The sequence below is a fragment of the Gracilinanus agilis genome, chromosome 2 (genome assembly GCF_016433145.1).
Source record: "Gracilinanus agilis isolate LMUSP501 chromosome 2, AgileGrace, whole genome shotgun sequence".
In the NCBI taxonomy this organism is placed as follows: Eukaryota; Metazoa; Chordata; class Mammalia; order Didelphimorphia; family Didelphidae; genus Gracilinanus; species Gracilinanus agilis.
Genome location: NC_058131.1, coordinates 437,810,309 through 437,832,925, shown reverse-complemented (window position 1 = coordinate 437,832,925; position 22,617 = coordinate 437,810,309). Strand labels below are relative to the sequence as shown.

At 39.5% G+C, this 22,617-nt stretch overlaps 1 protein-coding gene across 1 annotated transcript in view; it reads right to left on the bottom strand.

Moving 5' to 3' along the window:
• Nucleotides 1–22,617, bottom strand: part of JAG2 (jagged canonical Notch ligand 2) — a 148,596-nt gene that overhangs the window by 19,477 nt on the left and 106,502 nt on the right. The window contains exons 12-17 of the mRNA XM_044664728.1: nucleotides 19,106–19,279; nucleotides 14,819–14,969; nucleotides 12,682–12,834; nucleotides 12,087–12,200; nucleotides 3,053–3,166; nucleotides 1,935–2,048 (exon numbers count right to left, since the gene is read on the bottom strand). Of these exons, the coding sequence (XP_044520663.1) occupies nucleotides 1,935–2,048; nucleotides 3,053–3,166; nucleotides 12,087–12,200; nucleotides 12,682–12,834; nucleotides 14,819–14,969; nucleotides 19,106–19,279 (820 nt within the window). The remainder of the gene's footprint in view (nucleotides 1–1,934; nucleotides 2,049–3,052; nucleotides 3,167–12,086; nucleotides 12,201–12,681; nucleotides 12,835–14,818; nucleotides 14,970–19,105; nucleotides 19,280–22,617) is intronic.

Here is a 22,617-nt window from a genome sequence, read left to right as displayed (position 1 = left end):
TCACATCCACCTGATCTGCCCAGCCCTGTCACACTTTATTCCAGATCACACATAGAGTTTCTAGGGATTTATAATTAAAAGGGACCTTAAAGATCATTGATCTATTTCACAGATGAAGCAACTAAATCTCATATAAGACAAGATATCTGTTCAAGGTCACACATATAATAGTAGAAGAAATAGGATTTCAAACCAGGTCCTGACTCCAAATCCATTGCTCTTTCTTCCTGGCCACATTTAGAGCAGTAGAACTAGACATTACTACTTTCCAGACCTATGCATCCTCTTGGGGTGGGGAATTGATAAGATATAAGATAAGAGAAGAATGTGATTTTGCCATATTCACCTGGAAAAGGAGGCAGGGAGATAGTCATAGAGCCCACCTTAAAACCTTGGTAGCAAAGGGCTTTCTTTCCATTTTCTCATCTTTAAAAATCAAGGAGTCAGGGACTTAAGGTCCCTTTCCAGCTTTAAATATTCAAAGCCTAGGATCTTTGCTGCACCTTAAATCAGCTCAGTTCACACAGGGTACATGGCCTCCTTGTATACCTGGATCTTGCTCAGCTATGGTGGAGTGGGAAGGCAAAGAAGGAATTACGAGACCACCATTTTATACATCAATTTAAGATTTGCCATGTAACTTCCCTCACAACTACCCTGTGACGTGAGTAGTGCAAACATTAATTTTCCTACTTTGTGGAAGACTGGTTAAATTGGATAAGAGGATTGATAAGTTAATTGATAGGCCCATGGGGCCAAGTAAGTTGGGTAGTCAACCAACTAAGAAGCTTCTGAGATGGGATCTGAATTGCCTGACTTCAATTCCAGTGCTCTATCCACCATACTACACTGCTTTAAGAAACTACCTGAGTATTGTTACTCCACCCCCACCCTCCCACTTTTTTTGGCCCTCATATTTTGGCTGAGGAAATCCTGTTATGAGAACATTAAGGAGATGGACTAGAAAAGTTTAGACTCAATCTAAGGACAGGGATTGGGAAACCCAGTCTAGAAGAGAAGTGACAGTTCCAGTGATAGGTTGCTTCAGTCCCTTTTAGCTCTGAGAGTTTGTGCTTTTAGGACCAACTCACGAAGAAGGAAAGAAGGGAGGATATCATTAAATATTGAATTATGTGGTTCAGAATTACTCTCAGAAGCTTATAAGGGAGAGACCAGTATGATCTAGAGTAATCAAGAAAGGCTTCCTAAAGCAGGTGGGATTTGAGCAGGATTTTGAAAAAGGCACTGGGTTTTGAAAGACACTGAAGGAGAATATTGACCAGATTTAATTTCCAAACTATAGGCACTGAGGGGGTCAGAGGAAAAAAGTTCTGAGAAGGCAAAGGTCTTCTCAAAGATGCATACAAGATAGAGAGTGAGGAAGATGAGGGAAAAGGAATAATAGTATAGTACTGTGGAAGGAGAGAGACTTAATGTGGCAGTGATATAGAGCCACCTTGACATCCATAAGACCTGGCTCCAAGCCCATAGGCTTGGATATGCCATTTTGGCATATCACTGGCCAGGTAACAACCTCTCAGAGCTTAGGATGGTTCTCTGAGATTCTAACGTGTGGAAGGTTTGCCAATCTGCATCAACTGAAGATGCTCCTCACATCATCAATGAAATCATCAGTCAAGCAAGCAAGCAAGCAAGAAAGAAAGAAAGAAAGAAGGAAAAAAGAAAGAAAGAAGGGAAAAAGAGTAATAGATTTGGGGTGGAGAGATGTGGATTTCAGTTCTGGATTTGGATAAATCCCTTCCCTTCTATGGCCTCAGTTTCCTCCTCTACAAAATAAAAGAATTAGGCTTGATCTCTACAGTCTTTACTTACCCTAAATACTATATTCACATAAATAAGGATCTTGAAGCCAAGCCTGCCTATATTGCTCCCCATCAAGGTTTGCCTACTCCATCCCACCCAGGTCCAAGTACCTGTGTTACAGGTGCTGCCCTTCCATTCTGGGGGACACATGCACTGGAAAGTGTCTCCACTGTCGTAGCACGTGCCACCGTTGCTGCATGTGTTAGCATCACACTGGTACTCACCTGGGAACAAACATTAGCTGCTTAGCACTACCATGCCACCAGAGGGCTGAAAACCTGGTCTGTGACCTAAGGGCAACCCCAGAATTTAGCCTGGACTTTTCTCTAGATTAGAGGGAGAGATTCCTAATCATATTTGATTGTTAAAATGGGATCCAGGCTGCACTGAGCCATCCACATCATCTCACATAGTTCTTCTTACAACCAAAGTGATTTTCTGAAGTTGTGGTAAAGATGAGGTGAAATATCTAGCCTTGTAGTTACAACTAGTTTGGAGGCTCAGGTAATCTTTTTTAGGACACTGAAGTTTCACCTCTCCTTGCCAACAGCCCGAGCTTCCTTTCAAAAACAGGGTCTCATATGACAATCACAGAGTTTACTAACGAATCTGTGTATGGAAGCATACTAAAAACCATGGAAATCAGAAAGGCTTAAGAATAAAAAAGCCATTTGAAAAAGCTTGTATGTGACCTGTCTTGATTCTACACCTACACATTAGTGAGGGCAGGCTACACAGTGACAGAGAATGATTCTAGAGTAGTTGAGGATGATTTGTAGAAGAGAGAAATGGCTACTTTAAGACTTAAAGTCAGGCATCAGAGGTGGATTTGGAAGGATGAATCTCTAAATGTGAAAATGGAACCATCAGCAAATTCAGAGATAAGTGTTTTCTGAAATTGATATTTATATCATTTCTGTGAATTTTAAAGAGACAGTCTGGCCGTAGTACAGACAAATAACTGGCAGTAAATGGGCTTTCTTTTGGTCCTGGAAGTTATGAAAGCCACATTTCAGCTGTCTCCCCTGGCTCAGAGGCAAAGGAAATCAGGCACCATTTGTCTGCCCCTACATATCCATGAAAGGGAACTTTCAAAAAAGGTCAAATAAAAGCCAATTCTTACACATTCTGATCAAAAGTTTATTTTCTAAACTTTGAGATTTAGAAGCTGACTAAGTAGGGAAAATAAGGAACAGGGAAGGCATAGGGTTAAGAAAACTAAACTTACGTGAGTGGCATGTCTTGCCTTTCCAACCATCTCTGCATTCACAGTAGAAATCATTCACCAAGTCAATGCAGTGGCCTCCATTGTGACATGGGTCAGGGAAGCAATCGTTCAAATCTGGAGGGTGACAAATAAGTTATGATGATGTTATTGTTAAAACTAAAGCTGTTATTGTTAAAAACTATTTTGTAGGTGGTGGATAGAAGGCCAGAAGCACTTTGGTACACCACCAAAAATGTTTATTCTGAGGAGAAGTAGGGATAGGAAATGGGAGGTAGGAAAATAGAGAATATAGATCTAAATTTATATCACTATACTACAATATCTAATAAAACCTAAAACTTCAAAGAAAGCAGTTTCTTCTTGTCTGCAAAGCAGGCCTAAATCTGGCCCACTCTGTCTAATCTTATATTAAATTCCCTATCTTAATATTGATGAATATTAAACTGATAATGAACTCCTTAAAGTAATATATGAAGTCAAACTGTCAGATTCTCTTCACAGAGAAACTGATGCAGCAATTCTTTCTGCGAAGTCAGAGGAGACAAGGCCCTCTGACAACTTCTTCTCTCTCAAGAAACTGCGGAGAAAGCTCTCAGTAAATCAGACTTTCTTAAATTCATATGTGAATCTCAAACTCTCAAAAGTAACTGTCTCAAAAGTCACTATCAGATCTTCTTTGTCTGAGAGGATGACCCAGCAGCCCTGTTCCCAAGGAAGCCAGAGAAAGTGGAGTGTTTTCTTAACTGCCTTTTCCTCTTTTATGGAGGCTCTCTTAAAGTGATGGAGGGCGAGAGCTATCTGCTCTGCCTCTTAAAGAGACAGCAGGAGATATTACAAAACTCCTAACCTGTCAGATATTGTCTCCTAAAGAAACAGTGGGAGATGAAGAAATTCCTATTAATGATGCCCACCCCCATAACAATGTGGTACCTGGGGATAGGTGCAGAGAAGGTAAAGGAAGAGATGGGGCTGACAAGCAGAGGGGAATTCTGGGAAGGGAATGAACCAGGAGTAGGCAGAGAGAGGGTGATCTGATACTGGGTATAGTAGCTGCTGATCTTTCCTTGGTGAAGGAGTAGAAACACACCTCATGTCAAAAACTGCATGCATCAGGTGCTTAATAAATATGAAATTAGAATTTTAAAATATCCATCTAACAGTTCACTGCTCTTCTGGTTTGTATTTTTCTTCTGCTACTTAAAAAAAGTAATTCACTGATATTCTTTTATTTCTATTGTTCCTTTTTTGTATTATTATCATGACTTTCACTATAATCCCCAACTCTTCCTCTAAAAATAAAAGCCCTTTGCTGTAGCAAAAAAAAAAAAAAAAAAGCATATGCAAAACAAACTGGTACACTGGATATGTCTGAAAATGTTTATCTCATTTTATACTCTAATCTCTCACTTCTGGGAGGAAAAGTATAGCTGACACACAATCTTCTGGGATTATAATTGGTAATTTTACTGATCATAGTTCTTTGGTGTTTTTTCCTCACAAAATTATAGTCTCTATAAATTATGCTTCTGGTTCTGCTCACCTCAGTTTATACAAATCTTCCTAGTTTCTCTGACTCCATCCTTTTTGTTATTTCTTATACTATATTAATACTTCATTACATTCAAATGACATAACTTGTTTTGTCATTTCCCATTTGAAAGGCATGTAATTAGGTTCCAGTTCTTTTCTATAATATAAAGTATTATAATACAAATATTTTTGTATTTATAGGTCCCTTCAACTTCTTTTTTGGACCTCTTTAGGGTATAGTCAGGGAAGCTAGATGGTATAGTGGACAGAGAGCCAGGCCTGGAGGCAGGAAGACTTGAGTTCAAATGTAACCTCAGATACTTACTAGCTGTGTGACCTTGAACACATTACTTAACCCTCTTTGCTTTGGTTTTCTCAAAAATGAGCTGGAGAAGGAAATGGCAAGCTACTCCAGTATCATTGCCAGGAAAACACCAAAATGGGTGATGGAGTTAGACACAACTGAAATGACTGAACAACAACAAAAAGGGTATAGTCTAGTAGCATAGTTTAGCAGCAATTTATGTTAGTAAATCACTAGACTATGCAGTTTAGCAGTTTAACTGCTTTCCAGAAAAGTTGGACAAGTTCACAATTATACTATAAGTGCAATAATATACCCATCCTCCTTCAAGTCCTCAAAAAACTGCTTTTTCACACGTTTCTCATATTTGCAAAACTAATGGATATGAGATGGAACCTCAAGGTTTTTAATATGCATTTCTCTTATACTCAGAAATTTGGAGCATTTTAATATAGTTTTTCATAGTTTGTTTTTCTTAAGAAATACCTATTCTTTTCCCTTGACAATTTATTAGGGAATGGCTCTTATTCTTAAGTATTTCTACCAATTCCCTATATATCTTGTATTTTAGATACTTATAGAAAAGATTGCTTCAAGTATTTTTCCCTAATGATTTTCATTCTGATTTTAACTTCATTGATTTTGTTTGTGCAAAACCTTTTCAATTTTATGTACTCAGAACTATATTTTTTGTCTTCTGTGATTCTTTTTATCCCATATTTGGTCAAGAATTCTTTCCCTAACCAAGGTTGTGAAAGGTAGCTCTTTCCCTGACTTTACAGTTTGTTTATGATACGATCTTTTATGTACAAGGTTGGTATCCATTCGGAGCTTTCCATGGTAACTAGTGTGAGATGTTGGTCTAAACCAGGATTCTTTAACCATTACTGTGTCATGGATACCACTCCTTTAGCAATCTAATAAAACCTACAGACTCAAAACAATATTTTTAAATACATAAAATGAATGCATTTTAATTGTTAATTAAAATGCAAAATATTATAAAAAGGAATGTAATTATTCAATTATATTGAAATATAATTATGAATTTTTTTAAATCTCATGAACCCAGGTTATGAACCCCTAGCCTAAAGCATTTTCAACTGCTTTTGTTGAAGAGTGTTTACCCAGTATTTGATAACTCTGGGTTTACTGAACATGCTAACTATGTTCATTTGTTTCTGTTTTAGTTGATCAACTTTTCTAACATTTGATCAGCACAAAATAGTTTTGGTGGTTATTGTTGTGTATTTGTCTCTTTCACCATTATTTCCCTTGAGATTTTTGGTCCTTTGTTCCTCCAATTGAACTTTGCAATTATATTTTCTATTTTAATAAAGAAGGCTTTTGGTATTAATTATATCAATGAAACTGTGAGTTAATTTAAGTAGTACAATATTTTTACTATTTTGGCATTTTGGTCTGTCTGTATTTTTATAAAGAGTGTTTTGTAGTTTTATATCCATATAATTCCCAAGTATGTCTTAGTAGCTGAACTGCTGTTTATTTTGTACATTCTATAGTTGAATGGAACTTATTTTCCTTATTTTGCTGCTGGATTTTATAACTAATACACAGAAAGGCCAAAAATATTTGTGGGTTTATTTTTTATCCCGTTACTTTGCTGAAACTGTTAACTATTTCAAGCTAATTTTTTCCAACTAATTTTTCATTGATTCTCTAAGGCTAAAAAAATATGCCATTTGTTTTTTTTTTAAAAAAGGAATATTTTTATTTCCTCTTGGATATCTGTTCCCTGAATTTCTTTTTCTTGTCTTACTATCTTAACTTTGTTGCATCAAATAATAGTTGTGGCAAAGGGTATCCTTATTTTTACTACTCATCTTACTGGAAAGGCCTCTAATATTTCTCCTCTAATGATGAGGCTAGTTCTTACTTTTAGATTAATACTACTTGCTATAATTGCAGATAACTGGCCCTGTTCTCAGCCTAGTTCTCCCACAATCATCATCTGCAAGGGAAGGGAGATCTCTTTTGATAAAAGGCACTTCATCCCAGCCACCACCACCTACAATTGATGACCAACTGCCACCAATGAGGCAGGTGAGCTAGCCTATCTGAAACAGCAAGAAATCCTTAAGAAGAAACAAGAGGTAGCATGTGCCATCAAATCACGAACCATTACCTCCTCTTAGACTCCAGTGGAGCCACATCAGGTTGTTGCACCCATGAATCCCAATAATAGCATACTTAGACTATTATCTTTGGTTCCAGTCCCTACAGTCATAAATGAGAGGAAGAACCACCATCACCAGGTGAGTAATGACCACCAATGGAAAGATGGGATCAAGGGCCCTTGGGACAGCAGCAACCCATAGATTACTGGCCTTGCTTTCAGCTGCCTCCTGTAATCAATGCCCAAGGGAAAAATCCTCATAGAGATAGAAATTGTGACTCTTCAGTTTCTGTAGCTCCGACCTCTTTAGAAATCATGGTTATAGAAACCCAGAAAATAAAAGTTCTCAATGCCAAAGGGTTCAAAACAGGTAACATTTTTATCAATGGAAATGACTCCAAAGAAGCTGTATTTGTGCTCTCTTTTGCTATAGCACCTAAAGTTTGGGTCATTCCAATTGCTCTGAAGCTGAAACTTACTACATGTCATCTCCCTCTATGAGAATGTGAGCTCCTTAAAAAGACAATGTCTTCATTTTCTATTCACACTTCAAGCACAAAGTAAATACTTAATAGATATTTTCCTATTAATTTATATTAAGGAGTGCTCGATTTGTTCCTGTTTTTAATGTTATTAAAATGAAGGGAGTAGCATAGGTTTTGTGTGTGATGTGGTCTATAATGTTTATAATGTGCCCAATACTGACCTAATCCTAGATTCCTAGTGCCAAATCAACTTGGTCAGAGTATATAATCTATATGTTTTTGTAATCTCTTCACCAATATTGTATTCAACAATTTTGTACCAATGTTTACTAGGGACAGTGGTCTATAGTTTTACTTTTCCAGGTTTTTTTTTGTCTCCCCAGTTGAAATAACAGGGCCAGATTTGTATTAACACAAGGCATTTGGTAGGATCCCTACTTTGGCTATTTTTTACAAACATTTTATATAATATTAGAATTCATTCTTTGAATGGTTGATAGAATTCACTCAAATTTAATGCATCATTTTTTTCTTTCTTTTGCATTTCTTTAGTATGTTCAGTTTCTTCATCTAAGGATGGGTTATTCAAATTCTCTCTTTTTCTATTAATGTGAGCATTTCATTTATGTGGGCATTTTAATATGTTTATAAATATTTACCATTTATTTCATTTACCAATTTTATTGGAATATCAACATAATTTCTAATAATTTCCTTTGTTTTCTCATTTGTTGTGAATTATTTTTCCATTTTTGACACTAGCAATTTGTTTTTCTTTTTTAAAATCAGATTAGCTAGATTTTTATTAGTTGTTTTTTAACCTAGTTTTATGTGAAATCTCTTTAAGTTTCATATTTCTGACTTTTTGCATTTTTAGTGAGGTTTTTGTGTCATGGGTAATACTCTCTTTTGGTCATCACCTGAGATCTCCAAATTTTCTAAAATCCTATTCAGGTATTTTTTTCTTATTTATCTTTTTGTTAGATTTGTTGAACAGAAGTCTGAAAAGGGCAATAATTATTAGATTAGAGTTTTTGTTGCCTATATCTCTGTGTGTATGTATATATGTACATATGTATCTGATTGCAATATTTTTTATTGACTTGGAAGCTCTGCATTTTGTCTATGATATTCCTGCATGTTTTTAGTGTGGGTTTTTTTTTGGGTGGGGGGGAGGTGACCAATGGCATCTATTTTCACTTTGTTCTATAGTCCTAAAAGATCTGAACAGTTTTTTTTCATTTATGATTTTGTGAACTCTGGAAGTCAGTGTTGTTTTTATGATCAGAGTTTTCAAAAAAGTCTGATGATTCTTAAATTCTATCTTCTTAATTTTTTCCCATATTTTTCAGTATTTCCAATATTTCAGTATTTCAGTATTTTTACCATTTGTTGTTGCTTCATGGAGTTGAGTTCTACCTGCTCCATTTTACTTTTCAAGGAGTCCATTACTTGGGTAAGGTAGTTATTTTGTCTATTCTTGTAGGCCCTGTAGCAAGCCATTTTCTCTTTTAAGGACACTGTGGAATTATACTTTTATTTTGGGGTTTCCTTGGGATTCTCAGTTTCTGTAGTGAATTTGATATCTTCTTCTGTTTACTCATATTTTAGCATCAGTTCTTACACAGCAATTTGGTACAGTAGCTTATAGCACTCTTGGATGGGTTGAATATACCTTATTTGGTCCTATCTTCTGTATTTTGGATGTCACTATCACCATCAATTCAGACACAGTGGTGGCATTAGGTCCCACCCACTGCCTCAATCCTGAATTTCTGTCTCCATCTTCAGATCTTATTGCTAGCTGAACTCAAATCTTTTTTTCCATTTTCTGGGATGGCACTGCAAGGCCCCAGTGGCATGCTGGATATATTACACTGGTTTGGAGCCTCTTGCACAGTTCCCCTGGTGCTGATGCCTAGGTGCTAAATTGGTGATGTATTCTATGATGGCTCCCAGGGCTCTAAGGAATACATGGACAGGTCCTGTCTCCCACCATAATTATCCATCCATCAATATTCCATTCTTGATTCTGTTCTAACTGGCTAGGGTCAGAATCTGGCTTCAGATCCTAGATCTTCCCTCTATTCAGAGAAATGGCTAGTTTCGGGTCCATTTGTAAAAATGTGCACTGACGTACCTGGAACAGCTTGTCTCCTTACCTCCACCTGCTTCTGGTCCATTTACCTATGCTCACACTGACTTCTCTGATATGGGTCCTGTGCCCAGCTTTGCTGGTTTCTAGTTGGGTTATATACGTTTAAGTTGGCTTTTCTGGCATTACTCCTATACCTTCTTCACTGGTTTCCATTCTCACCTGAATATTTGCTGACTTCCTTGGGGTAAGACATTTCAACCCACTCCTGCTTCTGGCACATATCTTTTGGTATTTTTGGCATCATTCACTGCAGAAGACCTTCTGATTATTTTCAATTTTACTGCCAGTATTTCTGGGGATCTCATATGTTGGGGTTTAAGTAGAAGAGTTGGGCTTCTTTATTCTCTTACACATAATCACCTTCAAAGTTCCCTGTCACTATCTTATTAAAAACTAATTCTTTTTTTTTTAAACTTTTACCTTCCATCTTAGACTCAATACTGTGTTGGTTCCAAGGTAGAAGAGTGGTAAGGGCTAGGCAATGGGGTTAAGTGACTTGCCCACACAGCTAGGAAGTATCTGAGGCCAGATTTGAACTCATCTCTGGGCCTAGCTCTCAATCCACTGAGCCACCTAGCTGCCTCCTTAAATACTAATTCTTGATCCCAACTGGACTAAATTCACTAATCTATTGTTTGGGGGACTGAGTTCCAGGCTTTGAGGCAGAACATCTAGGTTCTAGTTGTTGTTTGGCCACCAACTTACTATGTGACCCTAGGTATATCTCCTTCCCTCTGGGGGTCTCAGTTTCCCCATCCAAAATATTAGGAGGTTGAATTGTCTCCAGGTTCTATAAAAGAAGCATTCTAAATTTAAAACTTCATTAGACTTTCTGTACTAGCTATTCCATGTGGAAAAGACAAGGAGATTTATTCACTGCTCTAGGGGAGCTGCTAATCTTGGGGATGGACATGACTTGCACACATAGAACAATGAACAAGACAGGTCATGATTCAATTATGTGGTACAAACAATAAGGAAAATAGCAGCTCAAGTAGAGACCAGTGTGGGCTGAGGACATTGAGGAAGGCTTCCTGGAAGATAGATGTATGGGTCTTGAATTGGGCTTTAAAGGAAAGAGAATTTTAATAGAGAAAGAACAGCATAAACAAAAGTATAGATATAGAAATGAGCATGATATTGGATATAGAGGAAGAACTTTTTGAAAAACTAAATGCTTTGGAACAATTAAATGTCCTAGAATCTAACTCCATTTAGTGTTTTCCATTATACTATGGGGCTTTTAAATCTCTTCCATCTTTAATGCTGTCCTTTGTTTTAAAATCAACACAAAACTGGTGAGCTCAGGAATAGAGAATAGCTAGAAGGGACATTACTTCTTATTTTACAGAGGATGAAAGTGAAACCCAGGGATGCTCTCCAAGGTCACACAGGTAAGCAAATAGCAGAGACAGAATTTGTGCCTAGGTCTTCTACAGGGAAGGTCACTGATTTTGATAAATCTGCATGGCTCCTGAAGTTAAGATGTAGATTATGCTTCTCATTCTTCTCTGTACCTCTCTTTACTTCTATACATAGGCACCCAGAACACCCAGCACAGAGTATGGCAGATAGTTTAGTAAATACTGACTGCCTGGCTGATCACAGACAGGTACATATTTCATAAAACCTTCATCCAGGCCAAAGGGCTTTGAAGCTTCCTTCTTAATAAACAGCTTAGAGATTGATAGATTATTTCCCTCCCTAGTTGGGGGAAAGGTTTTAGTAGCAATGCAAAAAGGTAATGAAGAAGACAGAGAAATAAAGGAGTCTCCTCCTTCTCCTCTAACCCAAATGTAATCTATACCTAGAATAATCCACTAAAGTCACTTAAGAGTTAAATACCTAGAGGTATGGAAAGTTCATTTTGATTTTAAGATGAAAAATAATACTCAAAGTTCATGCTCAATGGAGATAACCTCTCTATTGACAACCCAGTGCCTAAATTCTGAAATACTCTGATTTCTTGAGGATAAAAAGACTTCCACTTTGGATAATAGTAAATGAGGTATTATATTATTCTTTTGTATTTGCTATTTGTATATTGATGCTATCTATTCATATCAAGGATGAAGAAATGAGCTGAGAAAGCTACTTGGAGGACTGTATGCTCTCTCAAATCTCTCATTTTGCAAGGTTAAAAATACTTTTCTCACAATAAGCTTCTAAATACAAGCTTATACCAATTTTTATAGATGCAGAAACTGACCCAAAGGAAAAGGTGACTTACCCAAGGTTGTGAAGCTAGTAAAGGAAGGGACAATTTAATTAAGCCAATCGGCATTAAGCCTTCAAATTGGAAAGATTATAGACTCTACCTGAGAGCAGGTATGTGGAGAAGCAGGGGTAGGTGGGTTGGGGTAGAGGGGGTGGGGAGGGGCCCCAAGGTCAACTTCTCATCTGGCCCAGGCTTTACTCACTGGTGTCACATAGCTCGCCTTCCCAGCCACTGGGGCAGAAGCATTGGAAGGAGTCAATCTCATCAATACAGGTGCCTCCATTCTGGCATGGCATCCCTAGGCAGTCATTAATATCTATAGAGAGGAGAAAAGCTGGAGTTGAATTACTGGAATGGTATGGAGAAGGAAGGCTCTCCCCCTGATCTTCCCCTCATCCCCTTGCCCCAACCCACTCCAAGAAGATCTGCTAAGGAGAATACACCCCCCCACCCCCACCCCAAGGGATGGCCTGAGATACGAGCTTTCTTTCCCACCCAGGTAGAGACGAGGATGGGAATGGTGTGTGGGTAGTTCCAGTAGCCTTTCCAAGAGTAGCAAAATCATCCCTTTGAAATACCCCACATACAGATTCCAGTCACTGATGGCAGACACAGAATCCAGACTTTAAGAAGGAGTTTTGGAGGCGGATAAGATGAAGGGTAGGATACAGATGCTAGTCAAATGGAGGCTTAGCGTCTGCCATCGATTTCATTGATTCAAGTCCGAAATGAAGAAGTAGGAACTTCTGGGTTTTTTTAGGGCCACTGAGAGAGGAAAAAAGGGATCTCAGACTCACTCTCGTGGCAGTAGGTGCCGGTGAAGCCACTCTCGCAGGTACATGTGAAATTACCCCCGGGCTGGCTGACACAATGTCCATGGGGCCCACACACGTTGGAAGAGATGAAGCGTGTAGTGTTGGTGAACACCTCGATTTCACAGCTGTCTATTACTATATGGGAGAAAAGGAGTGAGAAAAGGAGGGGAGCAATGGATATGTGGCTCTTAGTTGTCCAGGCTCCTGTCTTTCTGTCTTCTTTCTATCCTCACCCCCAAACCAGAGGCAGGAAAAGAGTTAAGTTTAACTGCCATTTTTTTAAACCCTTACCTTCTGTCTTAGAATCAATCAGTACTAAGTATTGGTTCCAAGGCAGGAGAGCAATTAAGGGCTAGGCAATTGGGGTTAAGTGACTTGACCAGGGTCACACAGCTATGAGTATCTGAGGCCAGATTTGAACCCACAACCTCCTATCTTCAGGCCTAGCTCTCCATCCACTGAGCCACCTAACTATCCCTTGACCTTGCTATTTGATATAAGTATAAGCCCCAGGGTATCATCTTCTTATTTAACTCTTGTAGACAGCTTGTCAAATTACTTGCCAGACAGGGTAGTGAACAAAGCTTTGGCCTAGGAGTCAGGAGGCATGGGTTCTAGTCCTGGCTTTGCCACTGACTCAAAGGGACTTTGACTGACTCACACTGTACCTAGGCCTTAATTTTCCCACTTGTAAAATGCGGACAATAGTCCTCATTTACAAAGATATATAAAAACCAAGAGAGGTAAATTGGCCTCATAGTACATTGTGAAAAGCACTGGACTTGGGGTCACTGAGAGAATTAGTTTCAAGTTCTCATTCTGAGTTTTATTGCTATGAGGCAGTGGACAAATCACTCTGACCTCCATCAGCCTCAACTGCTTCCTAATTTGTAAATAAGAGATAAACATCCTTACCCTATGTACTTCCCAGGGCTGTTGTGAAGTGTTGTTTATAAGCAAGCCTTAAAGAGCAAGAGAGCTGGGTACCATTATTACTGATTTAGAAGACAATGCATTTGAAAGCCCTTTAGAAAATGTGAAAACCTTTTGAGGGCAGTTTTTAAAATTCCACAGATTTGATAATGAGAGACATAGTTAATACTAATATTACTTACTGATATGAGATAATATATATTATATATCATAACACATATGATATATAATATATATTATATAAAATAATAATAAAGTATCTTTTTTTTTTTTTTACTAATTGTTTCCAACACTTTCATAGTATCTCAGAGTGGGAGGTGAACCCCTGTTCAACAATGGTCTTAAGTAGAATCCCATTTCATTCAAGTGGACCTAAAGTTTCCAAAGCCCACCTTTGAGGAGACTAGGGTGGAACTTCCAAACCACAGTGAGAAGGATCCTGTTATAACATTTTTAACAAGCTGTCTTTCCCACCTTTTATTTACTTTATTTATTTTTGTACCTGCTGGGAAGGAGGGGGACTCCTGCCATTATACCACATGGGGTAACTGCCACCCAGAAAGGGACAGTCACTTTGCTAGAGCCCTTCAGTGACCAGGAGTTGGAGACAGGATTAGACCACAGGCAGCAGATGGTTCGTCAGTGCCCTGAGCAGACTCTGTGTTAGAGTGGGAAGAGTCCTTGGCTCTTTGGGCTAATAATACTTTACAAGAAGTAAGGTAAGAGCAGAGATGGGATTAGAACAGAGTTCCTCTTGAGTCAGAGCCTTGCAGAGCACTACAAACCCTACCCTATGCTACTTTCTTGTTATTACTATTAAATTGTAATTTGCATCCATGAAAGGATTACAGTATCAAAGGCCCATTGCAGTATCAAAGAAACAACTATTCCCATACGGTTAATAATGTATTTTCCTACTAAAAATTATGTAATGTTAGGTTGTATGAGGACTATCATCCTGACTTTATAGATAAGGAAATTGATGCCCAGGTAAAAGAAGTGATTTGCCCACAGTCCTATAGCTGCTCAAAAATCAGAATGGAATCAAACCCAGATCTCCCAACTCCACATCTAGAGCTCCCCTTGCTGCCCTGCCCATGGCATAGGCCTCACACACACTCTCTCCCCTTGTCAGTAACCCTGCTTGCCATGCCACATCACTGTGGGGCTGGAGGATATTGAACACCTTTGCAAGAGCCATTCCTGCAGTGGTCTTTGGGGTAGGAGCAATTCTTCCCATCGTAGTCTTCGGGACAGGCACAATAATAATCTCCCTCCAGGCTGTAGCAGCGGGCTCCATTCTGGCAGGGGTAAGGCTCACAGAAGTCGATGTCCACCTAGCAGGACAGATGCCAAGTATGAGCCATTGCTTCCCTGGGGAGATTGGGGGTTCCCAGACCTACCACAGGAAACAGGGTCATGTTTTATGACGTGAAGTGATTATATCTCCAATGCCCAAACTTTTCTAAGTCCCCTCTTCTCCAGGCTAAGTCTCCAATTCCTTCATCTAATCCTGAAAAATATGAATTCTCCCCCTTTCTAACTCAGGAAATCATAGGTGGGGATATAATGAGAGGTATGAAGTATCAGGGCATGGCTACATTTCTGAGTAAAAAGGGTTTCAAGGGCCATGGGACAAGGGCCATGGGATAAGTTCTACATCTTCCGAGATAAACCCAGAATTACTTTAGGAACATCTAAGCATCAAAAAAATTCCTTTAATTATGGTGACTAACTATGCCCCCTCACAATACCAGGGAGGAGACCTTGCTAGGGAAGCACAAGCTCTGGCAGAGCAGGAGAGCCTTTGAGGATGGGCTTGGTTATGGGTTGTATATTTTCATTTAAGGACTGGCTCAGAGAGGTGTGGCAAAATTCATCACCAATATATTGGTCCAGAGGTAATTTTTCTTAGTTATAACTGCTCATAGTAGTGTCTGCTAAGGCATGGATAGGTTGTACGCATACTCGCACCAATAAGATGATGAAAATATAATGTATGGAATGCCAAGTCCAAGGTTCTGGGCAGAAAACGTATTCAGACATAGAAAGAATCTGAATTAAGCTTTAAGACATTAATTTCCTGGGTCTCTCCTCCCTTACCCCCAACTATCATTCTCACAGTTCTTCTGTATATGTCTTAGAGTATCCTGCCTTGTTAATATGTACTGTGCTTGACTGAAGTCTCTGAAGGAGCAAAGTAGTTTTCATTTTCCTTTGACTCTTCCCTGCAAGGGACCTTATTAATAGTTGGGCTTGGGAAATGTGCGGTGATGAACTCTATAAACTTGCTTTCCTTGACCCAACACCTGCAATATCTTCCATTTGAAAAAGAGACTCGGGGCAAATAAAAATAGGGACCACTAAGCCATACATAAGCATCCCTGTGGGTCATATACTGACTTAGAAAAACTACATATTAACATTATTTGTTTTATTGTATTTTTATTTTGTTAAATATTTGCCAATTACATTTTAACCTGGTTCAATAGCACTCAGGAGTGCTGTGGGTCCCATGTTTGACATAACTAAATTAGGGGACTACTGCTTGGAGGGAAAGGATTTTTTGAAGGTAGCTACTAATCTTTCTCATTCAATCACAAAATCTTAGAATATCAGAGTTGGAAGAGATGTCAGAGAACACCTACCCCAAACTATACTTGAATGAAAATTTCTTGTACAACTACATTCCAGTCATCCAGCCCCTGGCTGAACACTTCCAGCAAGAGAAGGCTTCAGCCTCACCCAAGGCAGCCTCTTCCTTTGCTGGATAGCTCTGCCATCTTGAAAACACATCTTCATTTTTTGAGTGGAAGTCTGTGTTCTGCTAATAAAGCCTCAGGTTCTAGGTTACAGTCAGTTCTCTCCTTCCATGTGACGGACTTTTGGATATTTTAACCCAGTGATTATTATCTCCCTACCTAACCCCTTAGCTTCTATGTTTTCTCTTTTCCATATTAAAAATCTTCAGTTCCTTCAACTAGTCCCAGTTTGACAGTCTCCAATCTTCTCACCACCCTGACTATCCTCCATCTTGCTAATAGACTTATTAAAATTTGATAACCACAAATAAATACCTTTGATGTGCTCTGACCAGAGCAAAGGACAGCAAGACTAGGATCTCTCTCAGTTTAGATACTAGATCTCATCAGTGCAGCCTAGTGGAAGTCAGTGGCTTTCACAGGTCATGCCAGAATATCTTAGAAGGAAACATCTGTGTTTCTCCAAACAAGTCTGTGGGAGGCCCAGCCCCAAAGCTTCCCAGCCAAACTGACTGAATCATGCAGAGGTGCACTCCCTGACCTTCACAGGGATGGTGTGGTGTTTCCTCTGCCTGCACACAGAGGACAGGGAGTGGGGAGGGGCCTGGGAAGGCATCCAGACAACATGTGGACTTTTCATTCACGACAGGAAAGCCCTGCAGGCCTCTAGGCTGTGCCGGTTTCAAAAGCTTGTCTGAAATCTCTTTCAGAATTGAAATTCATTTTTCTCCTAAGGAGCAGCCACCATTTCTAAAACTCAAATTTAAGCAAAACTCAAACTCTAATGCCAAGGATCCTCGTAAAGAAGTCATTCATCTTCTCAGAAATAGGCTTATCCTCTTTCTATGCAGAATTTACCATCATGTTCCAGCAAGCAATACCAGAGGCCAAAGGTGATATACATCTGGGCCTTCCTCCAAGGAAGCCCCAGAGAAGTAAAAACATCCCCATCCTATCTGCCAGAATCTAAAGGGAGGAAAAATGACCAAGTATCCTTCTCTATAAGGATTTTTTCTGCTCCCCTCCATCCTTCCCCAGTGTACATGATCTCCAAAAAAGTGAGAAGTAACATTAAAAGTTAGCAATAGTAGATTCCAAGTATTGTTCCCTGTTTGCAAACTAGACACCCTGATTTAATCATTAACATGGGATTTCAGAGCTGGAAGGGGTTTTAGAAAATCATCAAGTCTGGTCCCTTCATTTTATAAATGAGGAAATTGAGGCACAGTGAGATTAAGGGACTTGCTAGAGCTCTTGGAGATAAGTGTCAGAGCTGGGATTCAAACCCAGTTCTTGGGCTCCAAAATCCAGTGTTCTTGCCACTTTTGCCATAATGTGTCCTTAAGGAGCAGTGCAGGAAACCGCACAGCTTAGCTGGGTATTTCCCTGTATGTTTTCTAGTGGGCAGTGCTGACCCTAAGGAAGCATTTTGAGAATGAGGCAGGCTCTCAGATCTCTCCTATCAGACACCTCCACTCATTTCCTTCCAACAGTCGGAGTTTCCCTTTCCAATTTCCACTCGGCGCCCGGCACTGATGAAGGTGGGTGGGGGCAGAGGGGGGAAGATTTCCTGTTACAAGGAAAACAGCCAGCTAGTTTAGCCATTTCATTTTAGCCCAGTCCCAAACCTTTAGGCCCCCACACCCATGGTCAACAGTCTATACTGAGAGTCATGAAATTCCAGATCTGGAAAGAGCCTTCAAGGACCTCTAGCTCAACAGCAATCTTTTTTATGCTTAATGACCCCGTGACAAGGGATCATTAAGACTGTGCTCATAAAGGTTTAGTGAGAGGGAAGCTCACTAGTTTTCCGAAGCAGCCCAGTCTACTTCTGGAAATCTTGAACTGTTCAGAAGTTAGTGAAATAGTGAACTTGTATTTTAAGATCACAGAAGCTCAAAGTTGGAATCTGAGCAGAGGCCACCTATCTAGCCCAACTCAATCCCTGAAAAAGAATCCCCTCTATAACACTTCCAATGAGTGCTTGGAAGATCTCCAATGATGGAAATTTATTACCTTACCTCAGCAACCAGTTTTATACTGTTCTGAGAGGTAGAAAGCTTTTTCCTTAAATTGAGTTGAAATGTGCCTCACTCTTCCCCAAGACAAACATGCCCAAGGCAAAACAGCTAGCAGATTCTTTTTAAAAAATCAAAACAAACCCTGGGGGCATGATAAGAAAAACAATATATTAAGCAACCTAAAGGAGACTTTTCATCACTTACTACCTCCCAAGAAGCCAGCAGGGAAGCCAGATGGCAGCTTTAGTGGGGTAACAAAGGCCCTGATGCCTCTTGAGGAAGGAGGGGAGGCTGGATCACAAGCAGCACTTTTGATTCAGAAACAAACATCTCATAATCGTCAGGCCAAGATGAATTTGATTAGAATTAGAAACCTTAGATGTTAAATGCTAGATATTAAAATTCCATCTTGCTAAACACTAGGCCTCAGCAAAGTCATAAGATGTGCTCACATAGAAGAGAGACCTGTACCCACAGATTCCTAAATGAAATAGGAAATAGACTTACAACAACACACTTCCCAGGGACTTCTTCACAAAAAGACCTCAAAGAACCAACACTGTTCTTTCCAGAGTACTCCAGGGTCCTAGGACTTTCATGATGGCTCTTTTTACTCTAGGCTCTCCCTCTATAGTCCTATAAGCCCACCTGGCAACCTTTCCCTGGGGAAAGAGAGAGCTATTCACTTACCTCACAGAAGACACCAGAGAAACCCCTGGTGCAGTGGCAACGGAAGTCATCCACTAAGTCCTCACAGTGTCCCCTGTTCTGACAGGGGTTGCTGGCACACTCATTCTTCTCCAGCTCACAGTGCTTGCCTATGAAGCCCCGGGGACAAAGGCACTGATAACCATTCACCTCATCCTGGTTAACACATGACAGAGAGAACAGGACTCCAATCATCATCATCATCATCATCATCATCATCATCATCATCATCATCATCATCATTCCCATTAGATTTGGAAAGTGCAACCCTTATATCTACCCTATGACAAGTATGTGGTACCAAGTGATACTATTATTAACATTATTATTAATACTTTACATTTTACAGAAAAGAAAAAAAACTAGGCCTCAGAAAGATGATTTACTATAAAATGCCAGAATCAGGGCCAGAATGCAGGTCCTAGGATTTAGTGTTAGAAAAGTTAGAAAGAAAATCAAGTCCAGCTCCATCATTTTATAGCGAAAGAATCTGAGACCCAGACATTCCAAATAACTTGCTCAAGGTTACAGATGTAGCTGGGAGGGCCAGAATTCAGAACCAATTCCTCTGAATAAATCCAATGATCAAGGAAAGTGAGTAACTGATTCCTGGGAAACTGGCTTATGAAGGAAAGCAAAAAGTATGTTTTATTCATCTCTGTGCCTTTCTGACCCCCAGAGTGCCAAGTGCAGGGCTAGTTTGATAGCCACCATTCGTAAATCTGACTGTTTGGCTGTGGACCATGGGAAAAATATTATGTCAGCTGAAAGGCTTCAAACCTTATTGTTTAGGTCCAGAAGGAGAAAAATGAATGAGTTACAAGTTTAATGGACAATTATGATTATAAAATTGAAAAACTTTTGCACAAGCAAAGTAAGTACAGTTAAACTCAGAAGAGAAGCAGTTACATGGTGGGAGATGGGGAGAAATATTTGTGACATGTTTCTCTGATAAAGGTGTATTAGGGAACTACTTCCCTATCTATGAGAATAGGAGCCATTCCCCAAAAGATAAATGATTAAAGAATACGAAATAGGTAGTTCCCAGGGAAGAAATACATGCTATTAACAACCACATGAAAAATACTTCAAATTACTAATGAGAAAAATGAAAATAAAAACATCTTGAGGTTTCACCTTATACATCTCATATTGGCAAATAAGATGAATAAGGAATGACAATTGCTGGAGGCATCAGGGGAAGACAAATACATTAATGCACTGTTAGAGCTATGAATTTGTCTAGACATTCTGTAAAGCAATTTTGAACTATACCTGAGGAGTCATTAAACAGTGCCCTTTGAACTAGAATTGCCACTATTAGATATACAACCCCCAAAATAAAAGACAAGAGGTAAAGAAACTACATGTACAAAAATATTTATAGCACCACTTTTTGAGGTTGCAAACTACAAGGGTACCCACTATTTGGGGATTGGCTGAAGAAATTATGGAATATGATGGAATGGAATGGAATATTTTTGTACCATAAAAATGATAAGGGGACTATATTGTCCTTTGTATGAACTAATACAGAATAGAAGTGAGCAGAAGCAATAGGGTAATTTATAAAATATCTACAACATTTTAAGGAAAAACAACCTTGAGCCGGGTTAAGATGGCGGCAGAGTAAGAAGCAGCTCTTAACCTCTCCTGACCGATACACACAAAACTCCTCAAGGGGACATAAAAACAAGTCCAGACGAACGGAGGAACCCCACAACAGGGCACAGCGTGGAAGGTACGTGGAATCGAGACATTTCCAGGCTAAAAAGGGCTCTCACTAAATCGCGGGCTGAGCAACCGCCCCACCCCCACCCCCTCCACACTCATCTATAGCTCCGAACCCAGCTAAAAAGAAATTGGGCAAGTTTGGGGCACCCATCGAGTCATCAGCAGCTCCGGGACCTGTTCCTGAGAGCAGCAAGACTTAGGACCCCATTAAGTCAAAAAACGCACGCGAAATCTGAGCGCGCGGGAGCAGGACGCTGGGCGCAGAGCGCAGGCTGAGCAGAGGCGTGGGTGGAGGCAGACACAACCAGGAACTAAAGCCTAAGTGGGGAACCAGTGCAGACGGGTATACGACTGTGGAAGCAGCGCCCTGAGACTTGTAAAGAAACCTCCTGCAGAGGATCAAGCAAGAGGGCCCACCAGGGGGCTTGACCTTGGAAAAAACCAGAACTCAGACCTCAGGAGCCAATAGATCGCGAACAGACACTGAGCGCCAGGATAAATCTGAGAAGCTGCTGGGCTAATGAGGGCTACTCAGCATTAGGAAGTTCAGAAGAGAAAGAATAATAATAACAAGAAAAAGAAGTCTTTAACACTCGACAGCTTTTACACAGAGAAAATACAGACAACCGAGCAAACAGAGGAGGAGAACAAACAAGCATCCGGACCCTCCTCAAATAAGGAAAACTCCTCACAAGCTATGGAAGAGTTCAAAACTGAGATTCTGAGGAAAATGGAAGAGATCTGGCAAGAAAATAACAGTTTAAAAGGTAGAATCTTGCAATTGGAAAGTGAGGCTCAGAAATCAAATGAACTGATAAGCAAATTGAACACCAGAAATGACAAGATTGAAAAGGAAAACCAAAAGATTATAGCCGATAACCAGTCCCTAAAGGCTAGAATCAAGCAATTAGAAGCTAATGATCTCTCAAGACAACAAGAACAAATAAAACAAAGTCAAAAGACTGAAAAAATAGAAGGAAATATGAAATATCTCAATGAGAGAGTGACAGACCAAGAAAACCGGTCTAGAAGAGACAATTTGAGAATAATTGGGCTTCCAGAAAAACCAGAAATTAATAGAAACCTGGACTCCGTAATAAAAGAAATTATTCAGCAAAATTGCCCTGAAGTCCTACAACAAGAGGGCAATATAGACATCGAAAGGATTCATAGAACACCCACTACATTCGACCCAGAGAAGAAATCGGTTAGAAATATTATTGCCAAATTCAAAAGCTTTCAAGCAAAAAGAAAAAATCTTACAAGAAGCCAGAAAGAGACAATTCAAATATCACACAGGATCTGGCAGCCTCCACGCTAAAAGACCGTAAGGCTTGGAATACAATATTCAGAAAGGCAAGAGAGCTGGGCCTGCAACCACGAATCAACTACCCATCAAAATTGACTATATATTTCCAAGGGAAAGTATGGGCAATCAACAAAATTGAAGAATTCCAGGTATTTGCACAGAAAAGACCGGGGCTAAATGGAAAGTTTGATATCCAATCACAAAAATCGAGAGAAACCTGAAAAGGTAAATAAGTTACAGAGGGAAAAGAAAGAAAACTTATAATTTTTAAATTTGCCTTTTTAAGGGCCTCAGTGAGATCTAATTATCTGTATTCCTATGTAGAGAAATGTTATGTTTAATTCTCTGTAGTGAACTCTATTCACTATTATAATATTCACTATTATAGTAATCAGAAGAATAATTCACAGGGTGAGGGTGGAACACTAAATAATCTAAGATGGCATGGGGG